Below are 22300 nucleotides of genomic sequence, written 5' to 3'. Positions count from 1 at the left end.
AGAAATTAAAGTGATCGAGCCAGATAGCTTGAGATGATCAAACCTGGCTTGACAAGATACATGTAATAAAGGTGGTAATAACATTTGATTATATTCTGGGTCCAGTCTAAATGCTTATAAATCTCTTTTTTTTTTCTCTCTCTCTCTCCCACTAGGTGAACAGTGAAGACCTCCGAGAAGCAACCCATGACCACGCGATCCAGGTTCTGCGCCAGACTCCGTCGAACGTGACAATCCTCGTGTACCGAGACGACAACCAGGTGCGTGAGGAGGACATCTACGACATTTTCTCCGTGGAGCTGATGAAGAAACCGGGCAAAGGGCTAGGGCTCAGTATCGTTGGCAAGAAGAACGATGTCGGGGTCTACATATCAGATATTGTGAGTCAACATTTTACTCATGTTTTATAGGTTTAATCATGCTCTTTATAGCATATTTTGCATAACTATGAATTAATGTTGCAAGAATGAATTAATTAATGTTTAATAACACCTCAGAATAGCAAAATATATCAGCTGTTAGGTGTCAAAGATATCTGTAAGTATAGGAAGAAACTCGATATTAACAGTAATATAACAATTCAGTAGCTAAGACTAAAGTGGGTAAAGAGCTATCAACTATAGTATCATATATTGCATAATTAATTGCTGTCCTCTTTTTTGTTATAAGTTTAAAGACTGAAGTAATGTTGATAAAAGTTAAATAGTTGAATTTTACAAACCTGCCTATTTGTTTTTATTTGATCATTCTCTTTGGCAAAAGTTGAGGTACTACTTAAAAATTAATTAAAGTTTTTAAAACATATATTGAGATGGACATCTGTGGATACAACTATGAACCACACTGAATCAGTTTATAAGCCAAACATTTAATTCCACAGAATTCTGGGGGGGTTTTCCCAACGCCATATAACCGTAAATGAAATGTGTTGAGTGTGTCGTTAAATAAAACATTTCCTACCTTGTTTTGTTTGTATTTACATTGTGTGTTTGTTATGTTGTTATTTTTTGCTGTGTTTTTCTCATGCAGGTTAAAGGTGGTGCCGCCGAAGCGGACGGCCGACTTATGCAAGGCGACCAGATTCTGGCCGTCAATGGGGAGGACATGAGGAACTCCACCCAGGAATACGCAGCCGGCGTCCTCAAGGTACACCGCACTATACTGTACACTGTATTGCAACAGGGCTCGAACTTAACAACGGCACCGACAGCAATTGCCGTAGTTCCAATATGATTTGTCGTCAGTCAGGGGCTTCACCGATGACATTATTTTGTCAACAGATACAAATTATTGCTGTTTTGGGTTTTTATATTTGTTGCAAAAGTTACCGATTAAAACTGTCATAGTGAGGCTCAAAATTAACGTCAGTGAGCATTTTACCTATCATTTCAAAATCACTGTAATTAACAACTTGTTACGTTCAAGCCCTGCTACAAAGCAAGGCCCAGTATATCATGTGACCCGGTGCAGGCATTCTGCCAGAGTACGGAGGGGAAAATTAAGTATCTAGTATCTTGGAAATTAATGGATATATTTTTATAATTTTTAAAAAGATGATAGTAAAAGAACTGCTGTTTAAAATTTGTTAAAGCACATGAAATTCAGTATCAGATCATTTTAAACCCATTACCACCTACATGTAGTAGGGACACTTATGGTCTGTTTTGTTAGACATACCTTCAAATTATTTTCTAGCAGAAACCTTGCCTTGTTCTGATCACATGTTGGTTCTGCATATTTAAGGTTAACTTTATAATATTTAAAGTAAAGTTAAAAATAGACTAAAAAAAGGTTTTACCAAGTTGTAGTCAAATATTAGGAGATGACATTGTATAGCGTTTTATTTCCAGTTAGGGCTGTTTCAATTTTATAAAACAAAATATAGAAAACTCCTGCATTAAATTGCTTGTTGGCTCAAAGGATCAAGTACCATTGAGTTACCTCTCTTGAATAGTGATATAATTTATGCGATGTTCCCCATCTGCAGCTGTGTAGTGACATACAGTAAGTGACTAAACATGACATCATGTACGGATAACTTTGTCATCCTTGTTTTCGAAGAAAGGTTGGAACGTTTAGCATAGGTATTTTATAAAACAGTGATTTAGTTTGCAGTGATTACGTCAAAACAAAAGTAGGCATAACACTGTTCACTCATTATTGGGAATAAAAGTATACAGTAAAACAGATTTAAACCACATAGCTCATAGTTCACAATTTTTTTATAACGATAACCTTTAAATTCACACAAATTGCCAGTCAGTTACGTGTTAACTACTTCATTTTAAAATTATCAGTAACTGTAGCAAACCATTTAAAAACATTTGTAGACTGATTTTTGGTCACTTACAAAATCATTTTGTTTGAAATACATCTGTCTTGTTTCAGACACTAATGGGCAAGGTCACACTGACTGTGGGTCGGTTAAAAGCCGGATCACGAGCATCCTCAAGAAGAAACTCGGGTTCTCCTGGCAGTGCGCTGAAAAAATCTGATTCCAGTGCCAGCAACCGGTCACGAGGAAAACATTCTAAAAGTAAGCATACACCTCGGCCATTTTTCTCCACATTGTGCTAACATCATTCTCTGTTAGTATCGTGTTCACCGCCAACAAACACTGTAACGTTTACACCAGTCCTGTGTGTGTATATATATATATATATGTATGCTTTAACCACTTTTATTTAAAGTTCATTGTTTTATTTTCTGGAAAAAATTAACACTTTATCACTGGTTTGTTGCAAGTCAGATTTTGCACCTGTATACATCTAGTTCATCATATCTAATAACACTTTAAAGTTTATTCGAGGTTTGTTGATATTTGTTTTAAACTCGGTTCATTAAAAATAACCTTCCTTTTTTATTATTTAGGGGAAAATTTATTAATTCATCACTGCTCAGTCACAGGTGAAAATTTGCACCTTCTTTAAAGTCGAGTTGTAGTATGTGATAATATTTTATGATATAAATATTTATTACTGAAAGCAAACCATTCTAGGAATAGTCTAGTGTAAGTTTCACTAGCCGTATTTGAAAACACATTTAAAGATGTGTCATGTAGTTTCAGTGAAGCTTCTCAAAACCGGATCCTTTGCAAACTGGAATTTCTCAAATATCCTCAAAACTGGACATTTTTCACAGTATAAATACCAGTACAGAACAGAACCTCTGTAAACTGGATACCCCTTAAAGTCAGATTTTTTTATTTGGTCCCATGGGTATCCAGTTTAAAGGGGTTTCACTGTATTTTTGTTCATTGATTTCCCATGGACGATGTAAATACATTACTTACTATTATACTTTAGTGTCATACTTTCCTGTCTGTACATGTAGGTGCATGGAACAAATGTCCAATCCTTTCTATGAACTATTTTAAGCCCACTGGTGGCACTGGCAGGATGCATGTTAATTGATAATCAATTTATTTGAAAAGTTGACCCAAATCTTTTGCTATATTTCCATTGATACTTTGGGGGGGGGGGGGGGGGGGGGGGTATTTATATTAATCAGTTATTGTCACTTGCCACTTTTAATTGGAATACCTCTCCCCATTTTGTTTCTAAATACGTTTATTCTATGCACCTGCATGTCTTAGTGTAGTTTTGTCATACCTGTACTTGCTTTAATTTAATTATTAAAGAAATAACAGTAAACTGTCTAAGGCTTTTATTTATAAACACTGAGCATTAATTGTGTTATTGACTGATTTGATTTATAATAATATAATCAAACAAATATATTGTTGCAATGTTTGTCAGTTTTAAAGTAACATTTAACATATAACGCTGTTTATTAAAGTGACAGACCCTAGTTTTTAAAACACTATGGCATATTTTTATTATTAAGAGTCGTTTTTTATAACTGGAATCATATATTACTTACATTTTAATGTTTAGAATATCCATTTCCATACATCCGAAGTGTATATTCATGTATTTTTAAAAATGCATGTACTTCTGAGAAGGCACTGTTATGGAGATGAATTCTAGTCTATTTTCTCTGTTTCATCATGACAGACTCTTGTATCTCTCTATTGTAACTTTATCCAAATGTGTTACAGGTTTGTAGATTAATCAGACTTAGTATCCATTTTCATGGCTTGAAACTAGGGTCTGCGACTTCAATGCCTAGACAATAATTATCAGTTAAAACCAAATGAAAATATTGTATGCTATCGGTTAAAACCGAATAAATAAGCAAATGGTTAATACTCCATGTTAACACACCTTGCCATCTGTGTTGTATATTCTATCACAATCGGGGTCGTACCTAGTCTAAACACACCTTGCCATCTGTGTTGTATATTCTATCACAATCGGGGTCGTACCAAGTCTAAACACACCTTGCCATCTGTGTTGTATATTCTATCACAATCGGGGTCGTACCTAGTCTAAACACACCTTGCCATCTGTGTTGTATATTCTATCACAATCGGGGTCGTACCAAGTCTAAACACACCTTGCCATCTGTGTTGTATATTCTATCACAATCGGGGTCGTACCAAGTCTAAACACACCTTGCCATCTGTGTTGTATATTCTATCACAATCGGGGTCGTACCAAGTCTAAACACACCTTGCCATCTGTGTTGTATATTCTATCACAATCGGGGTCGTACCAAGTCTAAACACACCTTGCCATCTGTGTTGTATATTCTATCACAATCGGGGTCGTACCAAGTCTAAACTAGGGTTTTTTGGAGCAGTAACAAAAATAAGGGGGTTGGTGGGAGCGGCAGTTTTAAACTTGAAACTGGGGTACTTTTTTGTAATTTAATTCTTCACTAGGTACGACCCTTACAATGTTTTCTGTTATTTCTGAATGTTTTCTTTATGTATTGCTAATTGACAGTGTCTTTTCCTTGCTTTACTCGACAGGTCTTCCCTCTTCCAAAAGCTACTAATGCCTAGTTCTGTTATTGATGTGTTAATTTTGTGCGCCATTAAATTTCACCTGTATCATGTCACAACATCATTTCTCCCTATACTCTTGTGTCGCCAGCACATCTGTTTTGTATTGTAAACTTTCCATAATATTTTTTTCTTTCTTTATAATAATGCACTGCTTACCCATGTACAAATCCAAATCTGAATCTGTGCATTCCTGCCATGTCGATACTCTGTGTCATTCATTCTACTTCTGGTTAATCAAAGAACTTAAAGTACTTTTCACTTCAGTACTAAATGTGTATGTTTTAGTTTTTTAAAATGGAATTCTGCATTGCTCAAGTTAAAACCTGACCATCTGCAGACAAACCTTTATTTAAATTTTTAAACTTCAAATGTTCATAAAGATATGTTTCATGAATTAATTAGATTATTAAATGATTGTTTTAAATTCTCAGATGGCTGTGGAGGTAGCTAGAAAGGAACTACTGTCATTATTTTATAATTCCAATCATAGTATTTCAGTGATTTCATTTCAAACCATTACAGACACTGTTGATCTTCAGTATGCATCTCACATATACATACAACTGTACTCAACAAAATAATTATTTCTTAAAAACATGGTAGTGTTTTTATTTTTATTGTTAAAAAAAGTGTCACAAACTGATATAATTTATTTGTAAAACATAAATATTAATTAATAAGTGTAGAAATTTATCAGCAATAATCAGTAGTTTAATGTTGTTAGTTACTTTTCACTTTTATTTATTCCAGTAATAACAAACAATGGCCATATTTGAACATTTTGGTTTTAGTGATAATTGTGCCTTATTACCAGTAGTCATAATATTACGAATGCATTTTAATGCATAATTAATTATTAATCAAAGTTGTACAGTTCACATAAATGCAGCATTATGTTAAAATTTTGTTTTGTTGAACATTTTAATAATAATAATAAATAGTTGTGACTTGGATATTTATCATACGCTGTAAGGACAAATAATAAATATCTGTCTTTAAAAGCAATAATTGACATCAAGGTTGTAAAAGATTTTTTTTAAATTAATTTGCTTATGTTTTGAATTTTTTGCTCAAGATTAATTTCTAAGTATCAAAATGACAATTTAATATTCATATTAGATGGTTTTTGTTGTTAGTCTTTTAAATTTAGCTCTTTATTCCCCTCTTTATGCTTTTGAAAAATGACCTAAATATTTACATTTACATTGGATATATCAAAGGAGTTTTGTATATTTTAATTTTAATTGTGTGGAATGAAGATTCTAAACAGGTATCACTTTTACATTTGGAAGCTTCCTTTAATTGTCATTAAAACTTTATTATTTGCGGAATCTGTAAATAAGATGAAAAACAAAACATTAAGGAACCTAAAACATGTAAATTTGTCCTAAGATAATTAAGAACTGTATTTATATATTTTAGAAATTTTCAAATTGAATTTTGTGCAGCTAAAATTTAACATAATTTAATGCATGTACATGCTATGCTGTTACGTGTACATATATTATACTACTGGTATTATGCCTGCAGTACAATATTAGCATTAAGTGTAAGTTATTTACTTTTCAGAGCCTTCATTTAGTTATTGCAGAAGATGAATGAATGTCAGATCATAGATTTCATAGTTTTCTTTCATCATTTAAAAAAACAAAAGTCTATTTTTTTCTGACTTTGTTCATTATATCAGTAAGCAATAGTTTCAGAATTAGAACTAGTAGCTTTGGAATTGGAAATAACAAAGAGGTTAGAATTTTTCAAGTACTTTGCATGTTTTTGTATCTTGACTGTTCTATGTGAATATGTTACAATCTTTTAAACCATGAACATCATTTTCGGTTCACTGGTTTGGGTCATTTTATTTTCAGCTTTTGTGTTATATTTACCCAAACAGTATCTAATGCTTGTACAATTGCATGCTTCTTCTGTAGTATATATTATGGTATTTTTTCAGTCACTTTTATTTTTAGCATATTAATAAGTTTTTTAAAATGCATTTAAAGAGTAATTATTTTATGTTCATTGTACGTAATACAGGATCAAAACCTGTTATGTTTTGTGATTTCACACCATGAGAAAATGGGTTAAAATTATGAAAAGCAAAGTGTCAGAATATTCTACATTGCAATCAATTTTAAAATATTTACATGTATTTCAGGAATTACCTGAATATAGAAGTAATAATTATTAAGTTAGACAACAAAATAATGTCATTCTTTATTAGTCTGTCTCCAAAGAGTTTGTAAACTTTTACATTTATGGCCACAACTCTTTGAGTTTTTATTTTAAAAATTCACTGAAAAAAACATATTGTGAAATGTACATTACCAAGGCAAACATATTTTGGGGTTTTTTATACGCACTTAACCCTGTTGCTAAAATTATCACTGGCTAACAATCTGAGCCTATTCTTATATTTCTTTAATATTTAGAAGAATTCAACTATACTTCATAAACCCACCCACACGGGCCGAGTTTAACAAGACTTGAGTCCGTTCATAGGACTTGAATACCCGTGCAAGGAAGAGCACTCTTATTTAATTGTATTTTTATTATGTCACTTTGCCATATGGTTGCCGCCGGTTACATTATAGGGCTATGAGACATGGAGGGAAAACAAAACTTGAATGTGTGGAATGCAATACAATGGCATGATTTGGCATCCATGTTCAGCGCTGGAATTAAGATGCATAGTGCTATTTTACTTTATTCCTTAGTTTCATTATCATAAGTGTATAAGTGTCGGGTACTCGGGTCCAGGTCGAGTTTGACCCTCGAGTACTCGACTCATGGAGGCCCTACCACCCACCCCATACTCAAGACACTTGATGTTTCTTTATCATAAGTGTATAAGTGTCGGGTACTCGGGTCCAGGTCGAGTTTGACCCTCGAGTACTCGACTCATGGAGGCCCTACCACCCACCCCATACTCAAGACACTTGATGTTTCTTTATCATAAGTGTATAAGTGTTGGGTACTCGGGTCCAGGTCGAGTTTGACCCTCGAGTACTCGACTCGTGGAGGTCCTACCACCCATCCCATACTCGAGACACTTGATGTTTCTTTCTTTGTAAATATATCACTTTATAATACTGCAGAATTTGTCTAAATCATTCAAATGCGTAACATCAATAAAATATTTTTAATTTATAAATTATGCATGGTGGTTATGGGAGCTTTGTTTCCCCTTTGAAACCTGCTTGCAATTTATTTACTCAGTAATTTCTTGGTGATCTTTTTTTTTCTTTATCTAATGGAACATGGTGGGCAGGTAACATAAACACTGTGAAGTATATAATAAATTAAATAAGCTAGTGATATCTGCATGTGTACATTAACTTACAAAACCATACAAATAGTGTTTAACTATTTGCAGTTTTATTTAGTTCCATGTTATGAATTTTATAAAGGGGAAACTGAGATATATTTTACATACAATATTAATTATGTGTATTGGAACTTGTAGTTTGTAACCATTAATATTAGATGAAAAGTTATTTGTCTATATATATATATATATATATATATATATATATATATATATATATATAAACCCCATTATCCTGAATTTGTTTTCTATTTTGAAAAAAAATAAAAAATAAAAAAATAAATCAACCAACAAAGCCACCATGGATCTTGACTTATTTAAGCTTTGAAAATTCAAAGAGGGTTGACATATGTGGATGTACTTAGTGGAAATTATTTGAAATGAATAAACTGAATGTTATAGAACATTTGATGAAAATATCTTACAACATTGTAGAGTGTGTTAAATTAGCTTACCAGTACTTACATGTGGTTCAGGGCTCTGTTTTACGAGGCAGTCTTAGCACTAAAATCACCTTCAGTCATTAAGTCTGTCAGTAGAACTTAGTCACTTATGGTGATCTTAGCGCTTAGCTTGCTTCATAAAATGGAGCCCTAGTTTCTTAGTGTGTCCCCCATATTGTGTGTGGTTCAACATACCCATTTTCCTGTTTCCACACAACCCAGGAGATCTTGCATGCTTAATTGTTAGTGTCTTGAAAGTGTTAGAACTAGCACAGTTGACTTACTGTGAAAATATAGCAACTATAAACACTGTAACAGTTATGTTGCTTTTTTCCTCTTATTTCGTGTGGTTTTCAGTTTCTATATTGACATGTATAAAGATGTAACAGCTACTAATACATAGTCATGTAGACTGTCAAATGGATTAACTTGGAGATGTATTAAATAACAATTTTTATTATATTTATTTACTTTAATTATCAAATGTACATGTATTGTGTAATTAGTTTCTTTAGGCAGAATTAAAACATGGCGAGCAGATGTATTATAGAATTCACTTTAGTTGGTAGAACAGTATTTGTAGTATTGTTTGTGGCATACAGTTAGCTTAATATTCATTGTGTATTGTTTGAATACGATTGTTAGAAAAATACAAGAAGAAAATAATTAGTACAGAAGAATGTTGAATTGATGAAGTTTTTGTCTCGCTTTTACAAAATAAAAAATCAAGATATACTTATTTTATGGCGGCAGTGATAGCGTCAACTTTTGCATTAAATTACAAAGTAAAAAGTCAAGATATACTTATTTTATGGCGGCAGTGATAGCGTCAACTTTTGCATTAAAGTTTCGCCTTTAGATCAGTTTGCCACAAACTAACAGTCCTAGGTCAAGTGTTTTTAATTGTACCTACATGTGGCTGTTTTTCACAGTGCACCAAAATATGTTATAGTAGGTGAGACATTTAATTCATCAGAATTCTGTTCTGTTTTTTTGTAAAACAATTCAACAACAAACAATTTAAAAAGCAAAGTTTCATGACAAAAATCACATGATCTATTTTTCTTTTTGGATTGCACGGGGATCCATGGAACTTTTGTCATTGTTTTATTTATTTTTATAATAAACAACCAGTTTATGTAAACTAATTAGATTTTTGTTTTTATAGTAAAGTTCTTAATTTTAAATAAAACCTGAAAAACATTTTCGCTTAACAGTACACAGAAATATAAGTGATTATTTCAATGACTACCCTTACAACCCCCCTCCCCCCATATAAATGTATTGCCCTGGGTAATATGTACTTTATTGATAGACTGAATAATTATTTTATTGTACTTTGCAATTTTGAATATGATGTAAAACATTACAGATATTCTAAACATTTACTGTTGCTTTAAACATATTTTATTACCATAAAAATAAATGAACAATAATATAGCCACAAAAACATGGTAAATCCAGAACTATATGTATTGTTCACGTTGTTATGTTTTGTTAATTGTTTTGCAGGTGTCAGTGAGGACTGGACACACCTGAGAACAGTAGACCTGCACCATGACGAGTCGGGCTCTCTCGGGATCAGTATCGCCGGGGGAGTGGGCTTGCCTCTCGGAGACGTACCCATCATTATTGCCAGCCTCAATCCCACGGGTCCTGCTTCCAGATCGGGAAAACTCAGAGTATGACCACAGAACTTAAACATATATCTCTGTCTCCCTATTTCACACACACACACACACACACACACTCTCTCTCTATCTCTCTCTATCTCTCTCTATCTCTCTCTCTCTCTCTCTCTGTCTCTCTCTCTCTCTCTATCTCTTTCTCTCTCTGTCTGTCTCTCTCTCTCTCTCTCTCTCTCTCTCTCTCTCTGAGCTAAAGCTTCGACAGGAAAAAAGAAAGATATTTGTTTAATAACAATCATAAACACATTAAAAAACCAACTAATTAATGTATATAAGAAATAGGCAGTTGGACAACACAAGTGACAACAAGAACAGATATAAATGTTTGTGCTGTGATAGCATCACCGCAAGCTATTTTAGGCATAGCAAGTGAAACGTGGAAGTTTGCATGTAATGATAATAATAACCCCTTGAGACCTGAACAGGATAAAGTTGGCATCTTATGTTATTTACTAGTAATTATGTTTATCCTGTAATCCTTCAAAAACTAAGGGGCAATATACTTATTATTTCTGTTTATTTCTACTAAATTGCATGATGATCTAAGTAAAATGAATTATTTTATAATGTATCTATGCATGTGACATAATGTAACATATATGACTCTGCTTTGCTTGGTCACTATAATCGGCTGATAGAAACAACAACTCACGAATATACATATACACACATACACACATACACACATACACACCCACCAAACCATACAAGATATTTAATTCATGGAATTCTTGTTAGTTTATTATTGTTGATTTCACCAGGTTGGAGATAAAATTCTGATGATCAACAACATGTCCACTGATGGTATGAGTCATGATGATGCAGTCGCCAAGATGAAGTCATCTTCTCCGTTGTCCCTGCAAGTCATTCAAGGTGTGCACACAGTTAAAATTAATGAGTTATGAAAATATATTAATAAGAGTTCATTCAAGGTGTGCACACAGTTAAAATTAATGAGTTTTCAAGGTGTGTACACAGTTAAAGTTAATGAGTTATGAAAATATATTAATAAGAGTTCATTCAAGGTGTGGACATGGTTAAAATTAATGAGTTATAAAAATATATCGATAACAGTTCATTCAAGGTGTGAACACGGTTAAAATAAATAAGTTATGGAAATATATCGATAACAGTTCATTCAAGGTGTGGACACAGTTAAAATTAATGAGTTATGGAAATTTATTATATACATAGCAATGAAATATATAGATCTACGAAAAGCATAAATGTGATATTCGGTGAAAAGTCATATTTTCACTGTATTTTAGCTACAGTGAAAATATAGAAATCGTATTTACTTTTTTGTAAAAGTGCATGATTAAATTATCTCCCTTTGTCGCATTACTTCGTATTTAAATTTGATGATTACCAATGCATCTGATCGTATTTGAAAAATAAAAAATGTAATTTAAACAACTGTACCTATAAAAAAAGGAATACGAAGTGCAATTACAATAAAATATCTCAAACAAATTGAATACAAAGCTAAATAATGATGATACAATGTAGTGTCATTGAGTGTAAGTGTAAGAATATAACGGCGTTCGATTTGTTTTGTTTTTGTGGGAGTTTTTGGAGGATTGCTTTGTCAGGTATGTTTGCACTGCAGTATTATTAAATAAATGTTAATAAAGATAAATTTGATTCAAAGTAATTTTTCTGGAAAAGTTCCATAGGAAGAAATATATCATGGCGTTACGTGTTTTCGATAGGATAAGCGAAAGATATTACCAAGAAACAAAAGATATTGTCAAAAAGTAGGAAAGATGTATATAATAAATAGACCATTTCATGGTGTTTTTTCCGAATACGATTTTTATGTCAACTCGTGATGTGTGAAAACCATATTTTCACTCATTGCTTCACAATTCACATATAAATTGTATTCGAAAAAACCCATGAAATAGCCTCTATATATCAATCACAGTCTCACCTTTCACTACATAAGAAAGTGACAGTATTCTTTTCAACTAAGGGCAGCATACAGCTCAGTGTATGGTAGAGTATCGTTCTCAGTCTATGCCATGATCAAAATCAAGGTGAGCTAAAGATCACTCTTCAAAAATGGTGTTAGGCGAGAAAGCACATGAAGCTTCAAATAAAATTTATTACACATTTTTGTTGCCAGACTGTCAGTTTGCACGTAAAACTTTCCAGGTGAGTGTGGAGGGGAGCAAGAGTGATCACTCACCTTTACTGGTGAATACTGTTTCCGATTTCTGATAATTAAGTCATTGGATCCGTCATCCTTGTCATTTTCCACTTGAAGTAATGCTGGTGTATCAAATACTGTGTTGTTCCAACTGTGAGAAATTGTTTGTAAAAGATCCTTTGCTGCTTTTTGGTAATTACGAGAAGCATATATGACAGTAGCGAGTTTCCTCTCTAAGCCAAGTGTTTAAATTAACATGTTAGACACCTCGTAACCATGGTTTAAAATATGCTTTGATGTTATTGAAGAAATACATGTATGTGTGAAGGTGTTTGTTCAGAGGAGGGTTTAGGGAGTCTAAGGTATGTCAAAAATAGTAATGTGTACCAGAACATCTGCCCTCAAGGGACTTCATACATTATGCATATAAAAAAAGCTAACATTTACTTCAGGTGAATGGAGCCATGCACAGATGAAATATTCTGTTCCTTTTCTCTAATAAATTAAACCTTTTTTTTTCAAAAAAAAACTAAAATCTTATCTTTTCTTTGGATTGAGCTGATGTACCAACAGAAATTCAAATCGTACTAATGTCTAATCGTGGTTTGTCTTCACAGGTGAAGAGCTCGCAGTCAGTGTTAATGGAAGTCGCTCACGGCACGAGAGTGCGGACATGTCTAACGAAAAAACAGCTCAAGACCTTGCCTTAACTGCAGCAGAGGATGATGGGTAAGTGTTATGCGAACATGCTTGTTTGAGGGAAACATTTCACTCATATTAATGTTGAACTGAAATTTTATGTACATAGCATTATCATAGAGTTACAGATAAAGTTTGACATTACCCATTTGTGAAAGAGTTATGGCCCTTGAACTTAAAAGATGTGAAATTTGTATTTTGCTTTAGCAGTACTATCAGAATGCTTGTTAACTATGGTACAATTTCCAGCTTTTTAAAAGATAATTTCATCTTTTATTTGTACATGCTAAAGTGGGTCTCACATTCCTGAGAAAGTAGATTATATCAGTATTCTTTTAGTGAGAAAACATGAACAACATATTCTCATTTCATTTCAACTTATTTTTGTTCTTATATCCAATTAAGGTTCAAGCACACTGTCCTGGGCACACACCTCAGCTATCTGGGCTGTCTGTCCAGGTTAGTTGTTAGTGGTTAGTAAAAGAGAAGTGTAGTGGTTAGTAAAAGAGAAGTGTAGTGGTTTACACTTATCCATAGAGTCGTTAAAACTCACTTTGGGTGGGAGCTGATACCGGGCTGTGAACCCAGTACCTACCAGCCTTATGTCCAATGGCTTAACCACGACACCACCAAGGCATGTGTTATTCTCTATTATCACTGTTCTGTGGGATAGGAAATTAATCTAACTTTTGGATGTTGCTTTGTGTTTCTGCCAACCTTTTAGTTAATGTCAACATAATTAAAACCTCATCATTTAAGGGGAGCTAAGGTGGAACATAGCTCAGTGGTACAGTGCTCACTTGATGTACGGTCAGTCTGGGATCGATCCCCATCAATGGACCTATTAGGTTATTTCTCGTTCCAGCCAGTGCACTAAGACTGGTACATCAAAGGCTGTGGTATGTGCTATCCTGTCTGTGGGATAGTGCATATAAAAGATCCCTTGCTGCTAATCGAAAAGAGTAGCCCATGAAGTGGTGACAGCAGGTTTCTGTGTGGTCCTTAACCATATGTCCGACGCCATATAACTGTAAATAAAATGTGTTGAGTGCATCGTTAAATAAAACATTTCCTTCTTTCCTCATCACTCCCCTGAGATTAGTCCAAGCAGAGTATGTTGTACTTTTAAAACAGTAAAACATGTCGAAACCAGACACCCTGACTTCAGTTCAAGAAGAGTAATTTTTACATTTAGCTTCCCTTAGCATTTGAATTTATCAGTATGATGATACATTAAACGGCTCCCCATAATCTGAGTTAGGGGAGACACCAAATAGCCTTAGTCTAAAATGTGCCAAGGTCTGAGACACCAAATAGCCATAGTCTAAAATGTGCCCAGGTCTTAGACACCAAATAGCCATAGTCTAAAATGTGCCGAGGTCTGAGACACCAAATAGCCTTAGTCTAAAATGTGCCCGGGTCTGAGACACCAAATAGCCTTAGTCTAAAATGTGCCGAGGTCTGAGACACCAAATAGCCTTAGTCTAAAATGTGCCGAGGTCTGAGACACCAAATAGCCTTAGTCTAAAATGTGCCACGGTCTGAGACACCAAACAGCCTTAGTCTAAAATGTGCTGAGGTCTGATTAAACTAACATTGCTTTCCTTTTGATTGTAGTCAGCTTCCCAAATGCACCATCCTGACGCTGGAGCGTGGACCAGACGGTCTGGGTTTCTCCATCGTGGGCGGCCACGCCAGCCCACACGGTGATCTGCCGATCTACGTGAAGAACGTCTTCTTGAAGGGCGCGGCCGCGGAGGACGGCCGACTGAAGCGCGGAGATCAGATCGTGGCCGTGAACGGCCAGAGTTTGAATGGTGTCACCCACGAGGAGGCCGTCAACATACTGAAACAGGCACGCGGGAAGGTCGTCCTCAGTGTCATTTCCTGATATCAGCACAGTCAGTGCTACCCAGTGACACTGGCTCAGTTGGTGGTACTCAATGATACTTACCCAGTTACCCAGTTGGCGGTGCCTGCTCAAATTGTGTTTCTAAATCAAGTTTTGCACAGTTAGTGCTACCAAGTGGTACTGGCTCAGTTAGTGATACTCAGTGGTACTGTCTCAGTTGGTGGTACTCGGTGGTACTGGCTCAGTTGGTGGTACACAATGATACTTGCCCAGCTGACGGTAACTGCTCAAATTGTGTTTCTAAATCAAGTTTGGCACAGTTGGTGCTACCAAGTGATACTGGCTCAGTGATCTTGCTCAGATGGTGTGGTTGAATCATGTTAGCTGACTTGGTGTTGCCGTGTCATACTTGCTCATTTGGTGGTACCAAGTCATACCTGCTCAAACTGTGTTTCTAAATCAAGTTTGCTGAATGTTGCTTGCTGAGTTGATATTGCTGGTCAAGATACTTGTGGAGTAAAGAGTTGCTATCATACTTGCCGAGTTGGTGTCACTTGAGTCATATCTGCTTAGTATTTCTGAGTCATACTTGGTATTTCTCAGTTATACTTATTTGTTATTATTGAGTCATACTGGGTATTTTTGATACATACTTATTCAGTATTGCTGAGGTAGATTGGGTATGGTATTGCTGAGTTGCACTTGGTATTGCTGAGTTACAGTTGGTATTGCTGAGTTGCACTTGGTATTGCTGAGTTGTACTTACTGAGTTCGTGTTGCTGATCATCACTTGTTATTTTTCATTAGAGTATGTCATGATTGTGTGTTTGGATTGGGACTCAGATGGGAGGGAGGGGAGCCGGGACACGTTCATTTTGAAGGCTTATGATGGGGGGATTTTCATAATAGTTTTCTTCTCTTTTTTTTTATATGGGGGGAGGGGTAATTGGTGGTTTTCTTTATTAATGTTTGCCTCAAAAACCACACAGGGTGAACAAAATTCACTATAAATCATGTTTGGAATTTTTTATTGAGCATTGAACATATTTAGATATTTATTTAACAATTACACAAGAATTGTTAATTCATTTGTTACACTAACAAAGCTTTATAGTATTTTTCTCATAAATGCACGTCAAAATACACATATATATATTTAAACGACTAAACTCATGTCCATTTCAGTGTTTTAGAAACTGCTGGGAATATTTATAGAAAGTCTTCTTTTACTGCTCTTTAATCATTTTGCATAATGCAGTCCCCTCGACTTATGTATCTTTTTCATGTATCCTCAACTAACTTACATAACAATAAATCAACAGAATATGCATTTTTAAAGCAAATAATAATATTTTTTAAACAATGATACATGTATAAGTACTATAACTAATTTTTTCTTGTCCCAGAAAAGCAGTAAATGCTACTTCAGGTTTTAATTTATCAACAAAAAAAATTTTAAGAAGAAAATTCAAGATTTAGCTATAAGTACAGTAACATATAATGAGTTGTGCCATTTTGTTAAGGAGTAAATATAATTATTCTTTAAAGAATTTCCATTGTTGAATGGAATCAAAATAATATAGAAATCGAAAGAGAAGACATGCAGTTTTACGGTTATATTCTTATTACTAATAGATCATATCAGTTAGAGGGGAAAATACAATGTATGATAAGCTTTTTATCATCTTCATTTTGATTGGTTATCAGAAGAATCATATCCTTATTTGGTTGTAATAGAATGCTGATGCTGCATCATGTGGTATACTTATGGTTGTGACTTCATTCACTTTGTTTGAATTGTACAGAGTTAATGTTCCAGTACCTTCGCCAGGATTCTGGTCCAGGATTCCGTTTTTGTTATTTTTATACTGTACAGCAGTTGAACTGTTAAAATATGCAACTGTGATAGCAGGGTCAAGTGGTGGCTTGTGTGCCATTTGTAGCTGCTTAATATTTAATGTTGCGGAGAAGTATCATGAAATTATTAAATTATACGTATGTGTGCATGCATGTACATGCACATTGTACACACATAGGGAAGTGTTTGATGTTCAGAGACAGTATTCAAATTGTATAAGTTCTCAAGAACTTTAAAAAATTCATATCACACACGCAGACACAACACTCACAGACACACACTCACAGACAAACACACACTCATACATATAAACACACACACGTATACAAACACACTCACAGACACACACTCACAGACACAACACTCACAGACACACTCACAGACAAACACACATGTATACAAACACACACATTCATACAAACACACTCACAGACACACTCACAGACAAACACACACTCATACATATAAACAAACACATGTATACAAACACACACATTCATACAAACACACACATTCATACAAACACACTCACAGACACACACTCACAGACACAACACTCACAGACACACACTCACAAACACACACTCATACATATAACACACACACGTATACAAACACACATTCATACAAACACACTCACAGACACACTTTAAATAGATTGACTATCAGGTTTGCATTATTTAGAATGTGACGAGTACTCAAGTCTAAATAGATTATGAGATATAGCATTCAGTTCTAATTGTTTCTGCTATAGCCTATACAATATTTAAAATGTAAGATGGTAGACGTGTGTTTGCACAAAACCAGTAAATTATTAGAAACAATTGATTTATTTATCCATAAATTTCTTATGACAGATACATTTGTTAATGTATTTACTGTTGATGAACTGTAATTTAATAATTAACAAACATTAAAGATTCGCCATATAGTCGATGTTGATCACATTCAACAAGGTTATGTAGTTACTAAGTCGTCAAAGTTCCAAACTTAAGCAGGTGCGGATCCAGGATTTTTTAATAGAGGGGGCCCAAAAGCCATTCTTGTTTTTGAAAATAGAATTTAAAGGTCTTTGACAAATGGTCTGGATAAGTTTGCATTTTGGGGTAATATATATTGTTTGACCCCCGCCTGAATCCGCACCTGTTAAGGTTACACCGTTAGTAAATAGTTTCCCTAAAAAATATTGTTAAAAAAAACATAAATCAAACTACACTGCATTTTATTTTTTTTAAAACTCAAATTCTTATCATTTGAATGCAATATCAGACACTGATGTGATTTTCACAAATCTAGTTATGAACTAGTATATTACAATAGTTATAACAATTATTGTTACGACTCATTATAGAAATATCATTAAATAATAGATATTTATAACCATTTATTGTGTGGATAACAATTATATATATATAATTATGCATTATTTTACCTATACATTTACTAGCATTCCAGCACTTGTTGAAGTTCAGTAATCATAATTTTAATTTTTAAATTAATAACGGCTGTAAGTTTAAGAATATATTTTAATTGTACTGCATTTGATGTAAAGCAGTCATCTGAACAAATTTGTATACTAGTATATATTGTGAGTAGTACACAATGTTTTTATCTATGATCAAATCTGGCTTTTCACTGCATACTGGGCAAATTTTTCGTCTTCTTGAAACATTTATCTTGAACAATCAAGTAAAAAAAAAAAATTGGGGGGGGGGGGGGGTGTTAAATGGAAATAGGTGATATATTCCATACAGTTGTTTTTGTTTATTGATCCATATTGATGAGCCACTTAAATTAGCAATAAAATACGATTGACAGCATGTTGGTGACATGAGATGGTTGTTGTTACAATAGCATTTGTATCAACTGACCCTTTAGTTTTGATCTGGCGATCTTTCCACATATAGACATACAGATGTATTTTGGGGTATACGAAGGTGCCATATTAGAGCCTTCGTTATGACTAAAACAATATGACAAAACGTTTATCCACAATTCAGTTTAGTAATTATAACGTTTCACAATTTGTCTTCGTAATGCAGGCCATTACCATCGCCTGCTGACATCGTCATTAATATGTTGTCTTCATTTCTGTCATCCTTCTTTCCATCCAGTTGTTGTTGTGGGTTTTTTAATCTCTTTTTTTTTCTCTTATTTAAAACAGTATAATATCCAGAGAAAATATATCTGTTACTTTGTATATAATAGTTATACAGATTTATCTTCTTTGTTTTTATCTTTCGACTGTAATTAGCAACTCTGTTTTCCATTTTGAAAAACAGATTTTCCATTTCCAATTTAAATAGTTGGGTCTTTTTAATGCAAATTTGTGTGGCTTGACTGAATGCTAGATTCAGCCACAACACATCATTGTCTATGCAACTGGCCTGCAATTTCCATTGAGTTAGATTACCGTAAAAACATTCTTTTCTTAGTTCTCACTAGTAACTTCTATCTGCCACATGTACTTGTAGGTGTTATCTATTTGATTAGTAAAAACCTTTTAAAAAATGTGGATCTTAAATACTTTTTCAATTTTTTCACTTTCACAGTAGTAGAATATTTAACAGATTCTAGAGATTGACCAATCACAGATGCATATATATATATATATATATATATATATATATATATATATATATATATATATATATATATATATATGCATTCCGTTTAGTATGAAGTGCACAGCAGGAGCTGGTGTTATAGCGTCACTCAAGAGATTGTATGGTTCCTCAGTTTATGGTAACATACATCAATTCATGATTTGTACCAAATAAAATATATTTACATGAGTTGATCGTTTTTGTTTTTACTGAATATAATGAGGTTGCTAGACAGAGACTTATTAATTTTGTTTCTGTATCAAGCACACTTCTAAAATGACATTTTAATAAAAAAAATTGTAAATCACAGTACTAAAGTCCTCACCATCGGTAATATGACGTCATCACGATTAGGACAAATTTGTTTGACGTCGCACATTTTAACTAAAGCTTTGAAATGTTACCCTCATGTATACAGGTCTTGTTGGCTTGTAAACAAATGACCCACCCACAGCAACACATTACCTAGAGACCTTGCAAATTTGCATACCATTATTAACCGGGTTAATGCATTAAATTATCACATGAGTTTATGACATGGATATCATGGGTAAGTTATAGGATAAATAGAACCATATGCCAGTTGTTTTGCCAGGTTATTTATTGCACTCGTTTAGAGAGAGTAAGAATATTATAGCACCATATGGAATTGTACACCAGAAATGGAAAGTGAGCTTTAATAAGGTGGTTGTGAAGAGAATGCATGCATATGGCATCTGTATGTCGACACTAGGTTTTATGTGAGAGAGAGGGTGAGAGAAAGTCCATGATCGTATGTCTATCTCTTAAATGAAGCACTAGTAACAGCAGTACACATCGTGAATGTAATCAAATTTCAGTAAGCCACATTTTGGGCTCCCGCAAAGTTGCATATAAAAGATGACTTGCAACTTTCACAAGGATTAGGCACCTGTGTGGGTTTGTACTCTTTAGATGAACCGTCAAAATAACCATACAAGACGCCTAATAACCAGGGCCCATATTTTTTAATTTACATGTATATTGGCACTGCAATATCATAGGCTATGTGTTATAGTGACATCATAGTCTTACGGTATCGTAGATTTCCAGAATCTCCCCACCTACCCACTTCAGATGTCGTCCCTACAGGTCTGATAGTTGAAAATATGAAATATTCCTCTCAAATATAAAGCAGTTGGTATTCTGTGAACTCTGACCGGCCTCAGTGATGTCGTGGTTAAGCCATCGGACATATGGCTGATAGGTACTGGGTTTGCAGCCTGCTACCAGACTCCCACTCAAGTGAGTTTTAACACCTCACTGGGTAAGTGTAAGACCACTACACCCTCTTCTCTCTCACTAACCACTAACACCTAACCCACTGCCTGGACAGACAGCCTAGATAGCTGTTTTGTGTGCCCAGGACAGCGTGCTTGAACATTAATTGGACATAAGCACAAAAATAATTTGAAATGAATGAATGTGAACTCTTCCTGGAGTTTGTTCACTTCACGGACTAAATATCATCACCATCATGGGAATAGTTGGGAATAGGACAGCGTTAAATGTAGCAGAAACCAGGTGCATGCAAAATTATGAAATCTTACAAATAAAGGTTTGCTTTGTTTGACCCCACTCGAGCACATTGATTTACTCTGATCAGGAATTCGATGACAAACATTTGGTATTTCAAATATACAGTCTTAGGAGGAAATCCACTAGCTTTTTACATTAGGTCAGGTCGTAGGGTTTTACGTGCACATTCAGAACAAGCTGTTGTAGTGCACGCCTGTCATGGGCACAAGAGCCGACCGAGGCCGGCTCCTCCGTCCATGACGGGGAAATGGGGGGGGGAGAGGAGGGATCGCCTGCACTGGCAGGTGCAAGGGAGCACCAGCAGCCCGACCAAGGTCGGTAGCAGGCAGGGGAGGGTGGTGGTGGTGCTATGGAATTTTGAATGGATCAGTTAATAAGCCAAAGAGAAAAGGTGCGCAATTTTGATTGAGGAATTTGGGTGCAATTTTGAATGGTCAGTCAAAAGGAAAATGGCAGAGCTAATATAGGTTTTGACATTAGTGAATCGAGAGTAGCTTGTTAATTAGACCTCCATGATGCTGTGGTGTCTCCCTAGGTTGCCCATAGGGCCCTTAGAAAGGGCCTGACCTCTTCTGGTCGTGGCATGACAACCCGGGTTTTGTCCAGGTGTTGATGAAGTGGTCCATGGCGACCTTCTTGTTAGACTACCAATAGCAAGTATTTGGGGGTTGGATAGGGTAGGCTGGTATTCTTTTGTCCAGCTTCCCCTGGGTGCAGTGCAATTGTGTACTCTGAACCGGTATTCTTTTTGTCCGGCTCCTTATTAGAGTACGTGCGGGGCCATTAAATGGGGGCGGGTGCATTGTTGTCATTAGTCAATGCACCCTATGTACTGATGCAGTCTGTGAATCCTAACTTCATGTTAAGGTTGTACCTATTGTCCTTAGTTCCTATTCTGGTGAACTCAACGACCATTCAGGACCACCCCTCCCCCCTCTGTCTTTGTATAATAATGGAATACAAATGACAGAGTGGGGGTTATACTAGCTTAGCTATCTAATTTGAAGGGTTTACCCTTATAGTGTAGGTATTGGTTAAAAAAAATTACATTAAAAGCAAGGGTTCTTTTATATTTACTACCCATAGACAGGACAGCACATACCACAACCTTTGATGAAACATTTCAGGATACCATGGTAATCAAATCCGAACAGTGTCTTGGTGGCTTTTTGGTGCTGCAGTCATACCAAATGTTCTAACATTGTGAA

General features: G+C 34.8%; 1 protein-coding gene across 5 annotated transcripts in view; it reads left to right on the top strand.

Annotated features, from left to right (window-relative positions):
- Positions 1-17162, top strand: part of LOC121376453 (multiple PDZ domain protein-like) — a 305209-nt gene extending 288047 nt beyond the window's left edge. For 4 of the 5 annotated variants that reach the window (XM_041504328.1, XM_041504327.1, XM_041504326.1 and 1 more), the window contains 7 exons: positions 156-380; positions 1030-1146; positions 2389-2536; positions 10193-10362; positions 11130-11241; positions 13138-13249; positions 14837-17162. In XM_041504328.1, coding sequence (XP_041360262.1) covers positions 156-380; positions 1030-1146; positions 2389-2536; positions 10193-10362; positions 11130-11241; positions 13138-13249; positions 14837-15110 — 1158 coding nt within the window. In that variant the 3' untranslated portion in view covers positions 15111-17162. Of the gene's footprint in view, positions 1-155; positions 381-1029; positions 1147-2388; positions 2537-4876; positions 6656-10192; positions 10363-11129; positions 11242-13137; positions 13250-14836 lie in introns of those variants that run through there. The other variant, XR_005958447.1, reaches the window with a different exon arrangement.
- Positions 17163-22300: the final 5138 nt, after the last annotated feature.

The sequence above is a fragment of the Gigantopelta aegis genome, chromosome 6 (genome assembly GCF_016097555.1).
Source record: "Gigantopelta aegis isolate Gae_Host chromosome 6, Gae_host_genome, whole genome shotgun sequence".
In the NCBI taxonomy this organism is placed as follows: Eukaryota; Metazoa; Mollusca; class Gastropoda; order Neomphalida; family Peltospiridae; genus Gigantopelta; species Gigantopelta aegis.
This window is presented reverse-complemented; position numbering and strand designations above follow the sequence as displayed.